The 20,682-nt window shown below is 41.7% G+C and overlaps 1 protein-coding gene across 12 annotated transcripts in view; it reads right to left on the bottom strand.

Annotated features, from left to right (window-relative positions):
• Positions 1-9,465: 9,465 nt before the first annotated feature.
• Positions 9,466-20,682, bottom strand: part of DOCK10 (dedicator of cytokinesis 10) — a 188,324-nt gene continuing 177,107 nt past the window's right edge. For 9 of the 12 annotated variants that reach the window (XM_039487216.1, XM_039487218.1, XM_039487221.1 and 6 more), the window contains 6 exons: positions 19,768-19,978; positions 16,546-16,736; positions 15,295-15,395; positions 14,837-14,975; positions 12,768-12,843; positions 9,466-10,080 (listed from right to left, as the gene is read on the bottom strand). In XM_039487216.1, the coding sequence (XP_039343150.1) occupies positions 10,013-10,080; positions 12,768-12,843; positions 14,837-14,975; positions 15,295-15,395; positions 16,546-16,736; positions 19,768-19,978 (786 nt within the window). In that variant the 3' untranslated portion in view covers positions 9,466-10,012. The remainder of the gene's footprint in view (positions 10,081-12,767; positions 12,844-14,836; positions 14,976-15,294; positions 15,396-16,545; positions 16,737-19,767; positions 19,979-20,682) is intronic. The other 3 variants (XM_039487219.1, XM_039487227.1, XM_039487228.1) reach the window with 1 other exon arrangement.

The raw sequence follows: 20,682 nt of genomic DNA, 5'->3' as shown, positions 1-20,682 counted from the left end.
ACCATTGGTACTGGCTGACTGTCCAGATATCTGGCAGTTCTCAGTACTGAGAAGTGATCCGAGCTGAGCAATGGTGAATCAGGAGTCTTTGATTCTGCAAGGTCTTAGGAAAACTAATTCTTGTGGTACTGAATATGTTTTTGGTATTGTGTCCAGGGCTTGAGCTTAAGTAATGGTAGCTGAAGGATCCAATGGTACTGTGAGTTTTGAATGCTCCGTGGTATTTTGGACAGTGCCCAAATGGTCTTTTTTGGTAGGATAGTAGAGCTCTTCTTGCTGCCGTGGTCTACTGTTGATACCAATGTTTTCTCTGAGCCTGATATTTTAGGGTTTCTATGGTTAGCAGAGCTCTCAGTATCCGAGGAACCAGCTGCCTTGTAAGTACCATGTCAGAGACCGATGGGATCTATGTGAGCTGAAAACTTCAACTTCTTTGAGGTAGATACCCTACTTGGAGAACTCAGGGCATGGTCTTTGGAAGACTTATGAAAGGAAACTTGGGTCGTCTTCTTAGATGCCCTTGAGGAGTGTGGATCAGAGATAGAAGAGGCAGCATATGGTGGGAGCTCCTGGCTTGGGTCAGAAGCTGGATGCAGCAAGCTCTAGATCAAAAGGAATCAAAGTTTTATCTCCCTATTCTTTTTGGTGCTATATTTTAACGCCAGACATAAGTTTCACGTTTTGGAAATATGAGATTCCCCAAGGCAATGAATGCAGTGGGATTGTCTGTGGCTCATCGGGATTGTCTCCCGGCACAACAGGCAATGGTTGAACCCAGGAGAACCAGGCATACCCTTGGAAAGGGCAAAATCTCCCCGGGGTGGGGGGCGGAAACTATCTAAAAGCGATACATAACACTTTTTTATTTTAAAAACTAATACAACTAACTATTACTAAGGGCTAACTACTATAATACATTAACTACACAATCTAAGAGAACACAGTTGAGGCAAAACTCAACTTGGACAACTAGCTAAGGCTCCATCTCAAGCTGGGATAGTTGAGAAGGAACTAAGGATGGTTAGCCCATGCAGTGCTATAGAGCAACAGCATTGGGCATGAAGCTGAGTAACACACATGCATGGGCCAAACGGACACTGCTATGAGAAACCTTAGATCAAAGGCACAGGGGGCGCAAGCACACCTAGACTGGAGCACCCACAGAGACGTTACTCGAAGAAGAAGAAGAACTGTTGGAAGGGGAGAGGAAGATCCCAATGACATCTTCAGAAACATCCCATACACACCATAACTGATCAATTTCAAACCTCTTGCACTCTACTCCCTGAGGGACTCAGCCATGTAAGGGAGAGGTCATTCACTAGAGGTAGGTCATCATTTGAGAATATCAGGGAGATAGTTTATATAGAAGGGTGAAAACAACAAAATTAATATATAAAAGAATATAAAAATAATAGGCTGCCAGCCCAGCACCTATGAGCAAAGGGATGAATGTTACAAGAGTACAAGAGTTATTCAATAGGGAATTTACAAAATGATATAGTCCAGTTCCACACTGTTCCCAATACAGAACAACAGCTAAAGGCCATAGTCCAGCTCCAAATTTGGAATCTGTGGAGATCTCTTGAAATGTCCAATTACCTCTGGCAAATGTCTATTTTGACAATAAATATGGAACATATCATGAACATATGTGACGTTTTCATTTCCATTGTTTTGGAGAGCACAGAAATTGCAGTAAACTAGGTTCAATGAGAGTAGGAGACAAAAGCCCACAGATAAGTCCAGAACACACAGTCCTGGGTGAAAGATTGGAATCTGGGGGTACATGGGCAACCATAGGAGGGACAAAAGATAAATAAAAAGGAATATAGAAGGGAAACCTAATGAACATTTCAGATATCTGTATGCTAATACAAACAGTATGGCGAATAAACAGGAAGAACTAGAAATACTAGTGAATAATCACAATTATGACATAACTGGTGTCGCAGAGACTTGGTGGGATAATTCACATGACTGGAATATTGGTATATTGTTATATCCTTGTTCAGGAAGGACAGGCAGGGAAACAAGGGAGGAGGTGTTGCCTTGTATATCAAAGATGTATACACTTGCACTGAAGTAGAGATAGAAGAGGGAGACAGACTTGTTGAAAGTCTCTGGGTAAAGATAAAAGGGATAAAAAACAAGGGTGATGTCACAGTAGGAGTCTACTACAGTCCACATAACCAGGAAGAAGAGGTGGATGAGGCTTTTTTTAAACAACTAAAATAATCATCCAAAGCACAGGACTTGGTGGTGATGGGAGACTTCAACTACCCAGACATCTATTGGGAAAATAATATAGCAGAGCACAGATTATACAAAAAGTTCTTGGAATGTATTTGGAGACAACTTTTTATTATAGAACAGGGGTCGGCAACCTTTCAGAAGTGGTGCGCCAAATCTTCATTTATTCACTCCAATTTAAGGTTTCGCGTGCCAGTAATACATTTGAACACTTTTAGAAGGTCTCTTTCTATAAGTCTATAACATATAACTAAACTACTCTTGTGTGTAAAGTAAATAAGGTTTTTAAAATGTTTAAGCAGCATCATTTAAAATTAAATTAAAATGCAGAGCCCCCCGGACCGGTAGCTAGGACCCAGGCAGCATGAGTGTCACTGAAAATCAGGTCGCGTGCTGCCTTCGGCATGCGTGCCATAGGTTGCCTACCCCTATTATAGAAGATGGAGAAAGTAAGTAAGGGAGAGGCTGTTCTAGATTTGACAAGACAAATAGGAAGGAACTGGTTGAGACTTTGAAGGCAACTTGGGTGAAAGTGATCATGAAATGATAGAGAAATGATGGAATGGTAGGAGGGAAAACAGCAGAATAAAGACAATGTGCTTCAAGAAGGCAGACTTCAGCCAACTCAGAGAATTCGTAGGATCCTGTAGGAAGCAAGTCTAAGGGAAAAAAACAATTCAGGAGAGTTGGCACTTTTAAAAGAAATATTATTAAGGGCATAAGAACAAACTATCCCAATGCTTTGGAATGATAGGAAGTATAAGACAACACCACTCTGTCTTAATCAGAAGATCTTCAAGGACATGGAACTCAAGAGAGTCATACAACAAAGTGGAAACTAAGTCAAATTACAAAGGATGAATATAAAAAAACAACAACACAAGCACATTGTGGCAAACTGCCAGTACTGTTATGCTGTGTCTCGCACTTTGTCTTCATTGGGGAAGGTTCAGGGCGCCATTGATTGCCTCTGAACCGGTATTTTTAATTACCCCACTAGTGTCCTTGAGGAGTGGAGTGGAGAGGGAGGGACCTGGGCCCGCCCTCTTCTCCAGGTCCCAACCCAGGGGCCCTGAGTTAGTGGTGAAACACTTGTACTGGTGGTTCCTTCCCCTGGGTTACTTCCCTCTCCTGCCCTTCAGCTTGTGGAGGGGCTTCTTGCCTTCCTTCTACACAAGCCAGGTGCCCCTTACCTAGGGTTTTTGGACTTCTCAGCCCACCGCAGCACTCTTCCAAACTTTCCTTTTGTCTCTCTTCAAAACTGTTCTCTGCTTCAACTCCTTCAAACCGCTCTCTGCTCCAACCAAACCTTCCTGCTCCAACAACCCACACTGTCTGACCTGAAGCAGGGGTTTATATCATGTGACTCACTGCTGGTACTCTAATTGGCTTCAGGTGCTCTAGTTAATTTATAGCAAACCTTCCACCCCTTGCAGGGAATAAGGCTCCCTGCTAACACTCTCCTGATGCCCTCTGGCCATGCTGTATCACAACATACAGACAGAAACAGAAAGGTCAAGGCACGAAACAAGATTAAACTAGCTAGGGACATAAAAGGGTAACAAGAAAACATTTTACAAATACATTAGAAGCAAGAGGAAGACCAAGGACAGGGTATGCTCATTATTCAATGAAGAAGGAAAGACAACAACAGAAAATTTAGCAATGGCCGAAGTGTTAAATGCCCGTTTTGTTTCAGTTTTCACCAAAAAGATTTGCAGTGGGCTGACAATTAACATAGTGAACACCAATGTAAATAGGGTAGGATTTAAACATGTTAAGAATGACTTAGACAAGTTAGATGTCTTCAAGTTGGCAAGATCTGATGAAATACATCCTAGAATACTTAAGGAATTGGCTGAAGACATCCCTGAGCCATTAGCAATTATCTTTGAGAACCCATGGAGAATGGGAGAGATCCCAGAGGACTGGAAAAGGGCAAACACTATACTTATCTGTAAAAAGGGGAATAAGGATAACCCAGGGAATTATAGATCACTCAGCTTAACCTAAATATCCAGAAAGATAATGGCACAAATAGTCAAACAATCAATTTGTATGCCCCTAGATGATAATCAGGTGATAAGTAACAGACAACATGAATTGGTCAAAAATAAATAATATCATACCAACCTAACATCCTTTGACAAAGTAAGAAGCATTGTAGATGTGAGGGAAATGGTAGATGTGATATATCTTGACTTTAGTAAGGCTTTTGATACAATCTCACATGGCCTGCTCATAAGCAAACTAGGGAAATATAGCCTATAGATGAACCTATTATAAGATGGGTCCACATCTGGTTGGAAAACCAAACTCAGAGAGCAGTTTTCTGAAGTTCACAGGGTATACTGAGTGGAGTCCTGCAGGGAATGGGTCCCCTTCTATTCAATATCTTCATAAAAGATTTGGGTAACAGCACAGAGAGTACACTAACAAAGTCTGCAGACAATACCAAGCTGGGAAGGGTTGCAAGTGTGGTGGAGGAAAGAATTAGAATTCAAAATTACCTTGACAAACTGGAGAAATGGTCTGAATTAAATAGGATGAAATTTAATAAGGACAATTGCGAAGTTCAATTAGGAACAAATAATCAATTGCACACTACAAAATGGGAAATGGCTTCCTAGGAAGGAGTACTGCAGAAAAGAGCCTGGGGGGTTATAGTGGATCATAGACTAAATATGAGTCAATAATGTAATACAGACGCTCCCCGAGTTACCCGAGTTACGCAAGACCCGACTTATGCAAATCTGCACTTATGGAAAAAGTTCCATAAGCTAGAAATAGGAGGGTTTCTTTTCCTGTGTAATGGTCGGAGATACGTCTCCAACTTACGCAAAATTTGAGTTACGCAAGGCATTCCGTAAGTAAGTCGGAGAGCGTCTGTACTGTTGCAAAAAAAGCAACCATCATCTTAGACAAATTAGAGGATTGGGCCAAAAGAAACCTGATGAGGTTCAACAAGGACAAGTGCAGAGTCCTGAACTTAGGACGGAAGAATCCCATTCACTGTTACAGACTAGGGACCGAATGGCTAGGAAGCAGTTCTGCAGAAAAGGACCTAGGAGTTACAGTGGATGAGAAGCTGGATATGAGTCAACAGTGTGCCCTTGTTGCCAAGAAGGCTAACAGCATTTTGGGCTGTATAAGTAGGGGCATTGCCAGCAGATCGAGGGACGTGATCATTCCCCTCTATTTGACATTGGTGAGGCCTCATCTGGAGTACTGTGTCCAGTTTTGGGTTCCACGCTACAAGAAGGATGTGGAGAAATTGGAAAGAGTCCAGCGGAGGGCAACAAAAATGATTAGGGGGCTGGAGCACATGACTTATGAGGAGAGGCTGAGGGAACTGAGGACTGTTTAGTCTGCAGAAGAGAAGAATGAGGGGGGGATTTGATTGCTGCTTTCAACTACCTGAAAGGGGGTTCCAAAGAGGATGGATCTAGACTGTTCTCAGTGGTAGCAGATGACAGAACAAGGAGTAATGGTCTCAAGTTGCAGTGGGGGAGGTTTAGGTTGGATATTAGGGAAAACTTTTTCACTAGGAGGGTAGTGAAGCACTGGAATGGGTTACCTACGGAGTTGGTGGAATCTCCTTCCTTAGAGGTTTTTAAGGTCAGGCCTGACAAAGCCCTGGCTGGGATGATTTAGTTGGGAATTGATCCTGCTTTGAGCAGGGGGTTGGACTAGATGACCTCCTGAGGTCCCTTCCAACCCTGATATTCTATGATTCTATGATTCTCAAATGTATTAGTAGGAGTGTTGTAAGCAAGACATGAGAAGTATTTCTTCCACTCTATTCAGCACTGGTAAGGCCTCAACTGGACTACCATGTCCAATTCTGGGCACCACATTCCAGGAAAGACGTGGACAAACTGGAGAAAGTTCAGAAGAGATCAACAAAAATGATTAAAGGGCTAGAAAACTTTGAGGAAAGATTGAAAAAACATAGTTTATTTAGTCTGAAGAAGAGAAGGCTGAGGAAGGACATGATAACAGTCTTCAAGGAAGTAAAAGGCTGCTATAAAGAGGAGGGTGATAAATTGTTCTTCTTATCCGCTGAGGATAGGACAAGCAGGGGCGGCGAGTTATATGGGCCCGTGGGGCCCAGGCCCCACCAATAATCCAGGAGCTGGGCTCAGCCCCACCAATGTTTGGGCCCCAGGCCGTGTGCTGGGGGTCCCCCCTTTGCAACACCCGGGGCTCTCACTCACCGCAGCGGCTGCAGCAGCTCCCGGGAGGGGCCTCAGGAGCGACTGGACTCCCAGCCCATTGGCTGGGAGCCCCAGCCAATGGGAGCTGCCGGGGGCGGTGCCGGAGCTGCCTGGCCGCGCCTCCACAGCAGGGAGGGGGAGCGAGCCACAGGCAGCGGCTGAGCCCTGGGCAGCCATTGTGAGCAGCAGACAGACACAGACGGTGAGCTGTGGGGGCGGGCGGGCAGGCAGGCACACACACGTTGGTGGGGACAAACACACACAGCCAGGGGGTTGGGGGACAGACACACACACAGGGGGGGGGGGACGGACAGACAGACAGACACAGCCTGTGAGCTGTGGGGGCAGCCAGACACACACACACACACAGCCGGGGAGCGGGGGGTTGGTGGGGACAAACACACACAGCTTGGGGGTTGTGGGACAGACACACACAGCGGGGAGCAGACAGACAGACACAGCCGGGGTGGGGGGGTTGGTGGGGACAAACAGACGGACACAGCCGGGGGAGATGTGGGGACAGACAGATGGAGTCGTGGGTGGGGAAAGGAGCAGCAATGGGCACCCCGGGGCTGGTATAAAATACACAGGATGGGGGGGGCTTCCTGAGGGGACTATAGCAACACCCCCCGCAGAGCAGACCCAGGTTGCAGCTGGCTCTGCCCATCACAGCCCCCTGCCCCACAGAGACCCACACAACCCTCTGCCCCCTCGAGAGACTCCCAATGACCCCTGTGCCCCTGTCACTCCTCTCCAAAGAGCCCTCCCCTTTGTGCCAGCCCACTCCCCTCCCCCACTGCCTCCCCTCCTCCAAAGCTCCCTACAATCTCCCCTTTTGCCTTCCGCCCCCCAGCCCAGCCCATTCCATTGGCCGGGAGGCTCCCAGTCTAGTAGCTAGCAGGGCCCATGGGAGCTGCACCTGAGGCAGGGGCAGCCCCATCCCCAGTGAGGCTATGGTGAGGGGTGGCAGCAGGGGAGGCCATACGTGATGGCAACCTCCCCCCTCGGTACCCACCATAGGGGAGCCAAGTGGGCCTTCTGGACCTGAGAGGGACCCTAGGAGCATGTGCAGTGAACTGCGGGGGAGAGGAGGGGTCCCTCCCCTGGAGCTTGCTGCTGCCATGGAGGGTGGAGGGGAGTCCTCTTTGGCCCTAGCCCTGGGGCAGCCTGTCTGCACCCCAAGTTCCTTATCCCTAGCCCTGCCCCAGCGTCCTCACCTGACCGGAAAAACGCAACTTAAATTTGGTGGTCAGTTTAGAGTATCATAGAATATCAGGGTTGGAAGGGGCCTCAGGAGGTCATAAGGTCCAACCCCCTGCTCAAAGCAGGACCAATTCCCAACTAAATCATCCCAGCCAGGACTTTGTCAAGCCGGGCCTTAAAAACCTCTAAGGAAGGAGATTCCACCACCTCCCTAGGTAACCCATTCCAGTGTTTCACCACCCTCCTAGTGAAAAAGTTTCTCTTAATATCCAACCTAAACCTCCCCCACTGCAACTTGAGATCATTACTCCTTGTTCTGTCCTCTGCTACCACTGAGAACAGTCTAGATCCATCCTCTTTGTAACCCCCTATCAGGTAGTTGAAAGCAGCTATCAAATCCTCCCTTATTCTTCTCTTCTGCAGACTAAACCATCCCAGTTCCCTCAGCCTCTCCTCAGAAGTCATGTGCTCCAGCCCCCTAATCATTTTTGTTGCCCTCCACTGGATTTTCCAATTTTTCCACACCCTTCTTGGAATGTGGGGCCCAAAACTGCATGTAGTACTCTAGATGAGGCCTCACCAATGTTGAATAGAGGAGAATGATCATGTCCCTCGATCTGCTGGCAATGCCCCTACTTATTCAGCCCAAAATGATGTTAGCCTTCTTGACAAAGGCCAGAGGAGGGAGTGTTAGTGCCTGTGTGGACTTCTGAGAAGTGCATGGGGTGGAAGGAGATGCGGGGATGCTCTGGAACCACTCCTTCAAAGCCAGTCAGGACTCTGGGGGAGCCTCCTCTCTGAGCAGACTGTCTCCAGGGCAAGAAGCTTACACCTTCCTGGGTCTGACCTCAGAGCATTCAGCATGCCCTTCCACACCATGCACTTTCCGCAGTGAGTCCGCCCAGGCGGGGTCCTGGGGCAGCCAGAGGTCCCTGCACCCCAACTCGGCAGTCAGATGTGACTCTCAGCCAGACTGTAAAACAGAAGGTTTATTAGATGATGGGAACACAGTTTAAACAGAGCTTGTTGGTACAGAAAAGAGAACCCCTCGGTCAGGTCCATCTTGCGGGGTGGGGAGCCCAGAACCAAATTCTGAGTCTCTCCCCATTTCCCCAGCCAGCTCCAAACTGACACTCCCTCCTCTGGCCTCTGTCTCTCTTCCGGACAAGGAGGCCACCTGATCTCTTTGTCCCCAACACCTTCAGTTGGCATCTTGCAGGGGAAACTGAGGCACCCACACAGTATTCAGAGAAAATATTAAGAACATTCCCACTTCATCACAACAGGTACAACAAAATATAATACTGTATATTGAAGTAGGCAAGTGCTGCTTCTGACTTTCCACTTTTAATTGACCCTTGTAGCCTCTCTTGTGGCGCTGACGCGTTGTAGCTTCATTTTATATCGGCTTACAGGGCGGGAGCACCACCATTTTGGGCCCCACCAAAAATTATACAAACCTGCCGCCTATGAGGACAAGTAGTAATGAGCTTAAATTGCAGTAATGGAAATTTAGGTTAGATATTAGGAAAAACTTCCTAACTGTAAGGTGACTTAAGCACTGGAGCAAATTACCAAGGTAGGCTGTAGAATCTCCATCACTGGAGGCTTTTGAGAACAGGTTGGACAAATACCTGTCAGGTATGGTGTAGATACTTAGTCCTGCCTCAGTGCAGGAGACTGGACTAGATGACCTTTCCCTCCTACATGTCTATGATTCTAAAATTCTATAAACCAATGCACTGTCTTCAAAGAGAAATCTTTATAGACATTTTTTGTACACATACACAAATATTTTAATATAATTTTATCTGAAAAGTTATTCATATTTTTAGTACACTTATAATTAACTAAAAAGATAGTCTTTTAAATTTTGTAAAAATGACGTATTTTACACATCCTCTATTTACAATTATGACATACTTAAATGTTATAAAACACCCACATTTGACCTTTAAAATATATGTATACTAGGACTTAGTATTAGATATATTATCATTTACAGCAAACTTAGGGCTTGCTGTGGAGCTAAACGTTCAATGGAAATTTCATATTCAGCCTCACTTAATAAAGACTTCTCAATAAAAAAAAAGATAGGAAATGTACAAATACAGGGTTGGACAAAAAAAATAATCAAGCTAGCAGTTTTAAAAAATATCATCACTGTGAAGACTTCCAATAAATTAAAACCATATCGCACAATCCATTTTCACTGTATTGTTCATGATCACTTTACACTTAAAAAAAAAAGTGTCCTCCAGAGGTATGCATAAAGTCAAAGATGTTTCAGTCAAATATCAGGATTTGATATCACTGCTCCTGGCAGGGCTGTGTTTGTTCTACTGAAGGTTCGTGAATAGGTTCGTTCCATTCCTTGTGGCTTTGCTGAATCCTCCTTGTGGATAATCTTTTTATTAAAAAAAAAATTAAAGGAAACAGATGAAAACAAAATGAATCCATTGAGTATTTATTTCAACAATTTTTACTGTTTTCACTTATCTTATATTTTTGTTTATTAAATAATGCATTATTTATTTTGGATGCTTGATAAAGGAAACTTGTAGTTCAAAAAATTAACTTCATTTGGAGACCCAATCCTGCAGTTATTACTCAGGCCACACTCTTATTAGGAGGGTTTCCCGAATTAAGGCGGCAGAATTGGGTCCTTGGTTGGAATCCTCAACATGAATATCTTACATTCTGTCAATCAACATATTGCATACTTCCCTAAACAACGTTTTTTCAACAATACTCTCAAGTAATCCCAAATTGAGTAGTCACCTACACTTTATAAACTCATTAGACTTACTTCTATTTGACTTTAGTCTCAGCAACATTTACTTTTGCTACACCTCTACCTCGATATAACGCTGTCTTCGGGAACCAAAAAATCTTACCACGTTATAGGTGAAACCGCGTTATATCGAACTTGCTTTGATCCACCAGAGTGTGCAGCCGCCCCCCTCCGGAGCACTCCTTTACCACGTTATATCCAAATTTGTGTTATATCGTGTCACGTTATATCGAGGTAGAGGTGTATTTATAATAATAATAATAGATTGAGAGCTTGTCTTCTTTCAACGAGGACTACATGAAGAAGTGAAAAGGAAGTCAATTTAAATATCCCCAAGGTCACTTGGTGGCAAAGCTGAGAATAGGACCCAGGTCTCCTGAGTCCTAGGCCAGTGCTCAAGCCACTAGGAATCACCAGTGTTTCTTGTCTTTGCCAACACTTCTTTATCAAGTCTGAATTTAAAATAAAGATATTGGCAGTAATTGTGCTAAAGAAGTTAGAATTTCTCCTAAACTCCTTCTTGTGACTTTATTTGTTACTTGGGGATCAGCTACCATCAGAGTTCCTAATGAATACTGATCTTGGGGACAAGAGTGACTGAAAAGAGTTTTCTCTTGTCCTGGAACTCATGAAATATGCATTCTCCAGCATATAATGATTACTTAGGCTTAGAAAAATTAAGAGAGACAATCTTGACATAACATACACATTTACAAAAAAAAAAAAATACAAAAAAGAAAAAAAAAGAAAAGCCCTTACTTCTGTTACACTCAAGATTATTAAATCTGAAAGGACTGTAAAGGACAAAACTCACATACAATAGGAAAGCACTGCAAAAAGGGGGCCAGATTCTGAAACTCTTACACTTTATTCTGCAAGTAGACCCATGGACCTCAGTTAGTCAGGGAGTAGGACACTACTTAATGGGAATAAGGGTGGCAGAATCTGGCCGAGTTTGCACAAATGACATCCTGCATCTATGCATGCAAATGGGTGTTTGTGTCTGCAACGTGGGTTACTGTGCATCTAAACCCAGACTTCAGCACCCACAATTCAGACATGCAAAGAAAGATTTTGTACATACTAGTGACTGTGCATTTTGCATGACTTTGCTATTGCACCTGAAAATTTGGCCCTAGAAGCCTATTTTGCTATTTATCATTTATGTTGATTGTGTTTACTTTTTCTATTTCACTCAGCGTCAATAATAAAAATAGGTCAGTTTTACCTTACATTCCTGGTTCTCATGAAGTAGCACAAAGATGTTGAGTTTGGCGTCACAAAAATGCAATGGCGTATTTAAACAGAATAGGTTTCTTAAATCTGAATATTTTACCTAAAACCAGTTGCCAGTATCTCTGCATACATGTCTGTATAATCATTGGCCCTATTCTACCTCACATACTCCCTGGAGCCAATAAGAGATGTGAACATATGTCTCAAGGCAGAACAGGGCTATTATCTTTAACAATTAGAAATAAAATAAATATGTATATAAAGATTAAACAACACAGGCAGAACAAGTACACAGAGGGAAAAACAGGTGTTTATTGTAATATTTGGTCCCCTTGGCAACTCAAAAGTTTTCTCCTCCCCCTTGCCTTTTGCAGTGGTACTTCTTGGGCATTTGCCAAACATTATTTCTCATTATGCCAGGCTTCTAGAGAAAGTAAGTACAGAAGGATTCTGAGATCCCCTTCCACCCGCTCCCCTCCCCACCCTGGAATTCCAAATCACCTTCATATACAAAAACATTGCTCACTCTTCCATCAGGGGCTGTGGTGAGACAGCTGCCATCGTTTTCCCCGGACTCAAACTTACTGTCTGTGCATGAACTCCCATTGCCTGTGCAACAGAAGACACAATGCTGTGCTTAAACCTGTTTTTTTTTCTGTGCAGTTCCTAAGATGTATGTTCCTGACCCTCTCCTCCAGCCATCATTGCAGAACTTGCCTTATGGCAAGGAAGGCAGAATGTGATCCTTCTCCATCCATTTGGTATTAACAGGTTACCATGCCGTATCATGGACAATGCACTTCCCACCAAAGACTGAGGAGGATATCACCTTCTGCTAAGCTCCATGGTACTAACAGTGCAAGAATCATTAGTGCCAAGGTTGTTCATGAACTCAGACTGCACATGTATTGTGTCTTTTTTCCCCCCGCAAACCCCTCGCTGGATTGAACACGAGTAGTTAGACAAGACACTAAATGGACATAAAATGTAGGTAAAACAGAAAATCAGCAAGTGAAAGCACGTGACATCAAAGGAAAGTATAGACATAAGAAAAATAAACATACCACTTTTGCCTACAGTATTGAGGGAAATGTTAGACAGGGAAGAAGAGAAGCTGTATAAGCATGGACCATGACAGAGCTGCCAAAAAAAAAAAAAAAAAAAAAAAGAGAGAAGAGCATATGTAATGAGAGAGTCAGTCAGTGGGTGTGCTATCAAAACAGTCTCAAATACAACAATAAGCAACACACCAGACCATAATGTCATTGTAGAGAACATGGTACCATTATGATAGCATCTCGAGGTTTCCCAATGTGAAATAAATATTTCAGCTACAATTTACAGTGTGTAAAATGTATGGTGGTGGTGCTCTCTGCTCAGAAGTAGGGATGCAAGAGGACTCAAGCTGTGCAAAAAAATCATATTGCTTGGAAAGCTGGAAGAAAAATTCCTGTTTTATTGCTGGATTTTCAGAAAGCAAAATATTTGCTGTTCTTTTGCCTTTAATTATATTTCTGCAACAGCAAAAGACAAATTTCTCAGAGATCTATTAATGGAACATAGCAACTAGATTGTGAAGAACTTTCCAGAGAATTGGTGTTTTGTGCCCATAAATAATCTTTTCGCAATGGTGAGAATACGATACAATGGTTTCCAAAGACACTGGTCAACTGGCAGGGAGAAAAATATTGAAAGCTGCAAAAGGACTTTCTTTTTGAAACATGTCAGGTAGGAAAGGCAAACTGGATAAGATGGTGGTAGGAAGACACACATTTTTAGTTAGTTTTTTAACAGAGATTTTCAAAACATCTTGGTTTTGAGGAAATAACCAACTATCTAGGCTTTTGCTCTCATAGGCTTTGGTGTTACTAAACCCCTTGGAAAAAATCAGAGCCTTTTTGCGTACAAGTAATTATGTAGTAGTCTCTCAGTATTTGCCTTCACTAAAAAAAAAAAACAACTTACAGCTCAATCATACTCAGGTTCATATTTGTATTAGAAAAGTATTCCCTGAATATCTTATGCAAATTGCAGTTTGTGGACTGCTAGTAACTTGTTCATTTTGCCTGGTGAGTGACTGGATGATTAAAACTATTTAAACAGGAGACTCATGAACCATGAATAAAAAACAATTCAACACTTCTAAATTTAATACAACACTTTTGGATGACTTTTTTGAAGAATATGATAAAACTTATGAAATGTTTGGAGTTCAACAAACATTTTCATAAATAAACTAGTGGTAATCAGAATCCTGAAATAACAAATCATAGCAAATAATGGACCAGATTCCCAACTGGTGCAAATAAGCGTATTTCCATTTACTTTAACAGAGCTACATCGATTTGCACCACATGAGAATGTGGCTCAATGATAGTGAAGCAAATTTGCCATGTTTATTTGCAAGTATATTTATGAGTCACTTCTTATATTATTCAACAAGCTGTAGTTATCATTCATCCTATTTGTGAAGATATATAATATAAATTAGCTGTCACAGAGTCTATGGGATGTTCATTAAATATCCTTGTTAGATGCCAGTAATTATGACACTGATAATTATGTAAACTGAGTAACTCTGCATACAAATGGTACTTATATGTGCAGTTAGCCGCTTTTCATGTACAATTACCTGTTCATGTGTGAGAATTTTCCAGGCGCAATTTAGAGCTGTTTACATACTAACATGCACCAAAGTAACTAAATTGGTTTTAATTCACCCTTTTGTTATTTTGCTTCCAGTTTCTGTGTGGAATCTCATATTGTAGATAAATTATTACTTGACATAAATCAAAACAAGATGCTCTTAATTTAAAGTAAAAGAGTCCACACACAGATGCAGCACCGAAACAACAAAAGGCGTGAATAAAAGGCAGTTTTAGTTAATTTTAGTGGATGTTAGAGAGCTTTACACATAATATAGCAGTAATTATACAGGTCAGGATTGAGTGGCATTGGTCAAACTGCACAAATAAGTTTGCACAATAATTGTTGCATTGTTCTTGGTTGCAGTGTGCATTATTAGTATTTTACTTGTGGTTAATTGTATTAACCCTGAAGTTAATTGTATTCATTCATCATAGGAATCAAATAGCCACCTCCATCCCCACCACCAAAAGTTAAAATAGAATACCTGTTCATTCATGACTGCAGAGAGCTCGCTGAGCATATCCTTATAATGAGACTTCATTTCTTCTTGATATTCTAACTGGTCCTCTTTAATAAGGCGTTTGTTAACTTCAAGAGCAAGCCCACATGCTTCTGCAAACTGCCTACAAGCATAAACATACACCAAAGAACATCTATGCAAAAAAAACTCCAGTGAAAAAATATTATGCCCCCAATTTAAAGTTATACACTAGTTGAGGCAAATTATGGCACTCAGTTATAAATCCCAAGGAGCTCTCAGGCCAATGTGATTTACCCAGATGTCAAGAGAAGTTTTACCCAAGAACGAATTGCAAGATGTGGCTTTATCTAGTTCTACATAAAACATTCTGCCTAATTTCATGTCATATCACTGAATGTTTCTCATCTGTTTGTACCAGCCAAACAAAGTCTAACGTTTATATTTAAAACAAGAATGTTTACCTGAAGATTTCCTTCAGAAGTTTGACTTGGTTATCAGGATACTTCTTAGCATTTGTTTCTTCAAGAAAAGCTCGGGCGTATGCCATTGGTCCTGCATTTACCTGTTGGGGGAAAAGCACCTGGATTAGGGGGCAGAACAGTACAGTTTGACTGTAATTTATAATTCTCATTGTTTAAGGCTCGGGGTCAATTTCTGTGCTTACAGTGCGTGAAATGACGACTTCAAATGGATAGTACAGGGTGAATATGAATAGAGCTTTCGTTCCGTATTCTGCATCTTAAAGACATTCTGCCTCGCACAAAGCTGCATTCAGGCAAGTGCCAAAAGCATTTCCCAACCAAAGCTAAACACATTGGTATTTATCTTCCACGTGTTCTGAATCAATGACTTAAGAGCAACTGTTTATCTTCTGAGGTGCCATTTTCCAAATACATTTATGGTAGGTATTTCAGTTTAACAAAAATACCAAAATTAGATTGTAGGTCAAATCCCCAGCAGGTGTAAACTGGAATAGCTCTATTGAAATGAAAGGAGCTGTGCTGATTTACACCACCTGAGGATCTGGGCCCATGTGCCAGATAAACGAATGTCTTAGAAAGTTTCATATGCAAACAGTGCACTGGATTTTAGCTAATGTAGTCGAAAAACAAATCACACTGAATCACAAGGGCCAAATATGCTCTTCTCTCTAATCCCAGTTTTTCTACTTAAGAAATCAATAAACTGACCTGTACAAGGTTCTCTTTAAAAAAGTATCTGAATGCTCATTTGAGTGCCAGGCTTTAGTTTAATATGGCTAGGCTGTTCAGGTTAGAAAAAGCTTAACATTTATTAGAGGAACACTAAGGGTATGTCTACACTGCAAAAAAAAAAAAATATCACAGCACCAAGTCTCAGAGCCCAGGTGAATTGACTTGGGCTTGTGGGGCTCGGGCTGCCGGGCTAAAAAACACCCTCCACCCTCTCAGGGTTTCAGAGCCAGGGCTCCAGCTCTGCAGCCTGAGCCCTCCAAGCCTACATCAGCTGACCTGGGTCCAGCAGCCAGGAATCTTTTATTGCAAAGTCAACATACCCTAACAGACTTAATTATAACAACACTGTCAGGCATCGATCCAACACCCATTAAAGTCAATGGGAGCCTTTCCACTGATTGCAGTGGGCACCGGAACAAGACTCGAATACTCTGGAGTTGCAAAGACCCAAATAAAAAAGGTGGTTGGTACATAAACATAAAACTGAGCCATTGATACCTTGACGCTGACACTTCCTTGAAGTTTGAGTTGCAGTCTAATCATGTCCACTTCTTCCATTGTGCAAAGCTGTTTAAGTTCTGAAACCTTTTTGGACATCTCATCAATAGCTACTTCAATAGGGTTCAGTTCTGTACTTGTTTGGCTTATGACTTGAATACGCTTCTTCACGTACGGAAATAAATGACTGGCTGCTCAAAAACAAATGTAAAATAGTCAAAGAAATTCCACTCCCACAAGCTGGTCATTATGGAAGCAATGCTAGTGGATTCGTAGTTTAGACTGCACTCATTTTTTCCATTTTATAAACACCTTTGTGGGCCAGGAAAATTAATACATATACAGGATTGGCTCAGCAGGTCTACACTGATATTTTGATGCAGTCATTACTGGTTCCATTTTGATCTAGCACTATTTGTCTCATATATTTGTCAAGTATCAGAGAGGTAGCCGTGTTAGTCTGGTTCTGTAAAAGCAGCAAAGAATCCTGTGGCACCTTATAGACTAACAGACGTTTTGCAGCATGAGCTTTCATGGGTGAATGCCCACTTCGTCGGATGCAAGAAAGAATTCTTTGCTGCTTTTATACATTTGTCAGAATCTGACAACACGTGACTCTCAAAACTCATAGATTTTAAAATTCACACATTTCTTATTCTGTGTTAGGGCCCTGATTCATAAGCCTGTGCTTAACTTTAGACACTTCAGCAGTTCCCTAAAATCAAAAAGACTACTCTCAAAATGAAAGTCAGGCATGAGCTTAAACACTTTGCTTAGCTGAGGCCTAGATCTCCTACATTCACTAATTGTAACAAATCAATCATGAAACAGTAATTATCCGACACGACTGTTGTCATATTCACAAAGGGAAGCAGACAGAGAGGACATGCCTCATCAAAATCAAGAAGTGGGAATGAAATCATCCTGAGAGAATTTTTGAATTTCAAATTTTTTTCCTGTCCCAAATTGGGATGAGAAGTAAAAAATCTCAAATGTTTTCATGAATCAAAAATCTGAAAAAAATATTTGGTTAACTGAAATTTAAAAATAAATAAATTTCAAAATTCATTTAAATCTTTTTTTAATAAACTATAAATTAACTTACATTTTTAAACAAAAAATTTCAAATAACTTTTTCATTTTCAAAATATCACAACAGGATAATTTGACAATTTCGAAATTATTTTTTTCCAAAACCTTTTCAAAATGGGAAATTCTTGAAAACCAGCCCCTTTTCGAGGAACAGTTCAGATAATTTTCTAACCAGCTCTATCCAATGTACTTCCTTACAACTCAGACAGCAAAGTGACTCAGTGAGTTTGTCTCCTGGACCTTGGGAAGTTTGGCAGGAAAAACTTGCCTGTCCTAAAGCTTCTTTCTGGTTCTTCTGCATACTTTAGGAAGCCTCCTCAGCCCCTATGTAACCCAATGGTGAGCATCAGTTACAGATCAGTTTGAACCCTGGACAAGCCCCAATGTATGCGATGGCTGCCATCTTGGTCCACCCACTGGAGGTTGAGTGAGGTCGGACCTCCTGAGCTAAAAGCACGAGCTTCTGCTGCTGGAGCTAAAGAGTCACGGTTCTGTAGGTGGGGTTGCAAAAGATGCATATCCTTTGTAGACTGGGCATCTGTAATACACACTGACCCTTTCCCCAGTGCACATCAGTTGCTGCCCCAACCCCCACAGCCGCTCCTCTTTTCAGTGTTACATCCAGTTCTCGTAAACGATAAATGCTTCATTTTTATGTGTATAATTTCTATAAATGTAAAAACTTCTAAAATGTATCCATTTTATCCATGCAAAATCTAACACAATGAGGCAATGGGATGAGACAGTGGATGGGAGGGTGGATGTGGAGGGAGCAATGAACAAGTGGTAGTGAAGGTGGAGACAAAGTTCCAACCTGGTACAATAAAGCAAGGGTTGGAGGCTGAGTGCGTGCTTTGGAGCAGATCTGGCCAGGCAGCAGGGCTAAGGAAATCGGGGAGCTGATGAAACAACCCTATCTTCTGATTAAAAGTTTACACACCAGTAGGCTAATACACTAACACCGTAATACATGCCCTTTCAGTTCAACAATACTATTCCCTCCCCACCCCAAAGTCAACACCAAAGAACTTAGTACTGCTCAGACATTAAAGACACCCAGTATTTTCTGTGCTTCATCGCCTCATCCTTGTAGCTGTATCATAAAAGAGATGCCTCCAGATATCCGGTATTTTTCTCCCTCGACTGCACAAAACCTTTAGGTGACTAAGTCTGTGCTGCAGGCAGCTTTTCCCATTTGGCTCTTTGGGGAGAATATATATCCTGAAGTCAGATGGGGTCTAAATTCTCTATCATTTTGAAGCCTTTCCTTAAATGTCAGCCTCTGTATTCATTTCTACTTCTGAGAACAAAGCTCATCAAATGCATGTTCAGACAGTTTCTTGTACACTCATCCAAAATTTCAGATGCTATGTCAAGTTTTAGCAGTAATTTCATGGATGTTTATCACTTTTCTTTAAGATGAGATTTCAATTATGAATAAAAACTAAACATTTTCTGTTCAGCACCACAGTTTAATTTGATTCAATGGAAATTGGTGCCTGCAAAACTTCTTGCAAAAGGATACCTTCCTGTCTTAGAACACAGGGATTTCTGGGCATATCTCCCACTGACAAGACATAAGCTATATAGGGTTTTGTTTTTTATATATTTATTCTATATTATATAGTAATATTAATTACTTCTGTAAACCTGGTATCGTTCTAATTTTTAACAAATACTCATATCTGAAGTGGTTTATTTTTCCAAACAGGTAAATCTTACAAGCTCCACTCTGCTTTAGACTATGCAACCTAAGAAGAATAAAGAATGAGGATTCTGATTTCACTAAACTGGTGTAAATCAGGAGTAACTCTACTGAGAAAGTGGGGTGAGTGAGAGGAGAGTAACAAGGAAGAATAATATCAGCTGATTATTCTACAAACAGATCATTTTTCTTCTGTTATGTAATTGTCTGCAAAATCATATAATGTGTGCAATTTGGGCATATTAAAGACTGCACAGAAATATGGACATAATGAAATGGTTATTGCTCACTTAAAACAAAACTGTTGGCAAACAACAGATTGTGGACCATATTATGCCCATTGATTTTTGAGCAGCATTCCCCTTTGAAATCATATTCAATTTCTTTTAGTCAGAACTCTTCACAGAAAAAAGGCAGCAACATACTTGTCAGGATTGTGCGTCTCTTGCATTGCTCTTCTACCCCTCCATGTTTTTTTCCTGACAGCGTGAAAGGCGTTTCAAATACAAAACGGTTGATGTTGTGATGCATTTCAAAGTCAGTCTTCCTGTCTTCAGCCTCCTTCTCGTCAAAGAAAGGCGTGACATATGTGACCTGGATATAGGCGTATTTTGGATCCAAGTCTTTGGGGTTGACCTGTGTTAACATTTTTACACATGATGAAACAATTTATCTGATACTGACTTAGTATTATTACTAATACAATCTCTGAGTGTTTTTTTTACAGGCTTGCGGTTTTTACCCACTGTGGTTTTATTGATATTTGTGTAAACACAGCTCATGATTTTCAAAAGTAATGTTGGGCACATACATTAATATTTAGATAACTGACTACGGGGCATGTTTTTCAGTTGAAGTCAATGGGAGTTTTGAGTACAGCTCAAAGGCAACATTGGATGTGGGTTGAATGAATTAGAAAGGAAATAGCCAGTTTCTGCCTTGCAATGGTAATACATCACAAATGTGTATGTATTCTTACAACGTTGTCCTATGGCTACATCACCAGGCCAGTGCAGCCCTAGGCCCTACTAGAAGGCATGGCTCATTTTTGTTATAAAACTAGTGCACTAGTTCCATACTCTGCTCATATCCACTAGAAACACCTTCTTGGAAATGTTTATAGTATCACAACAGTGTTAAATCTTTGGCTCCCAGGAACAGCCTTACACAGGGAAATGCCAGTGTGGTGTACAGTAAAGTGTGGTGATGTGATCTTACACTTCAGTGGGAAAATCAGCTTTTTCTTTAGTATATGGGTGTTGAATATAAATAGGGCTAAATCCTAACCCATGCCATTCACCCATTCAGGGAAGCAGGGGGCATAATGTGACCCATTGCTC

The sequence above is a fragment of the Mauremys reevesii genome, linkage group 9 (assembly GCF_016161935.1).
Source record: "Mauremys reevesii isolate NIE-2019 linkage group 9, ASM1616193v1, whole genome shotgun sequence".
Taxonomy (NCBI): Eukaryota; Metazoa; Chordata; order Testudines; family Geoemydidae; genus Mauremys; species Mauremys reevesii.
This window is presented reverse-complemented; position numbering and strand designations above follow the sequence as displayed.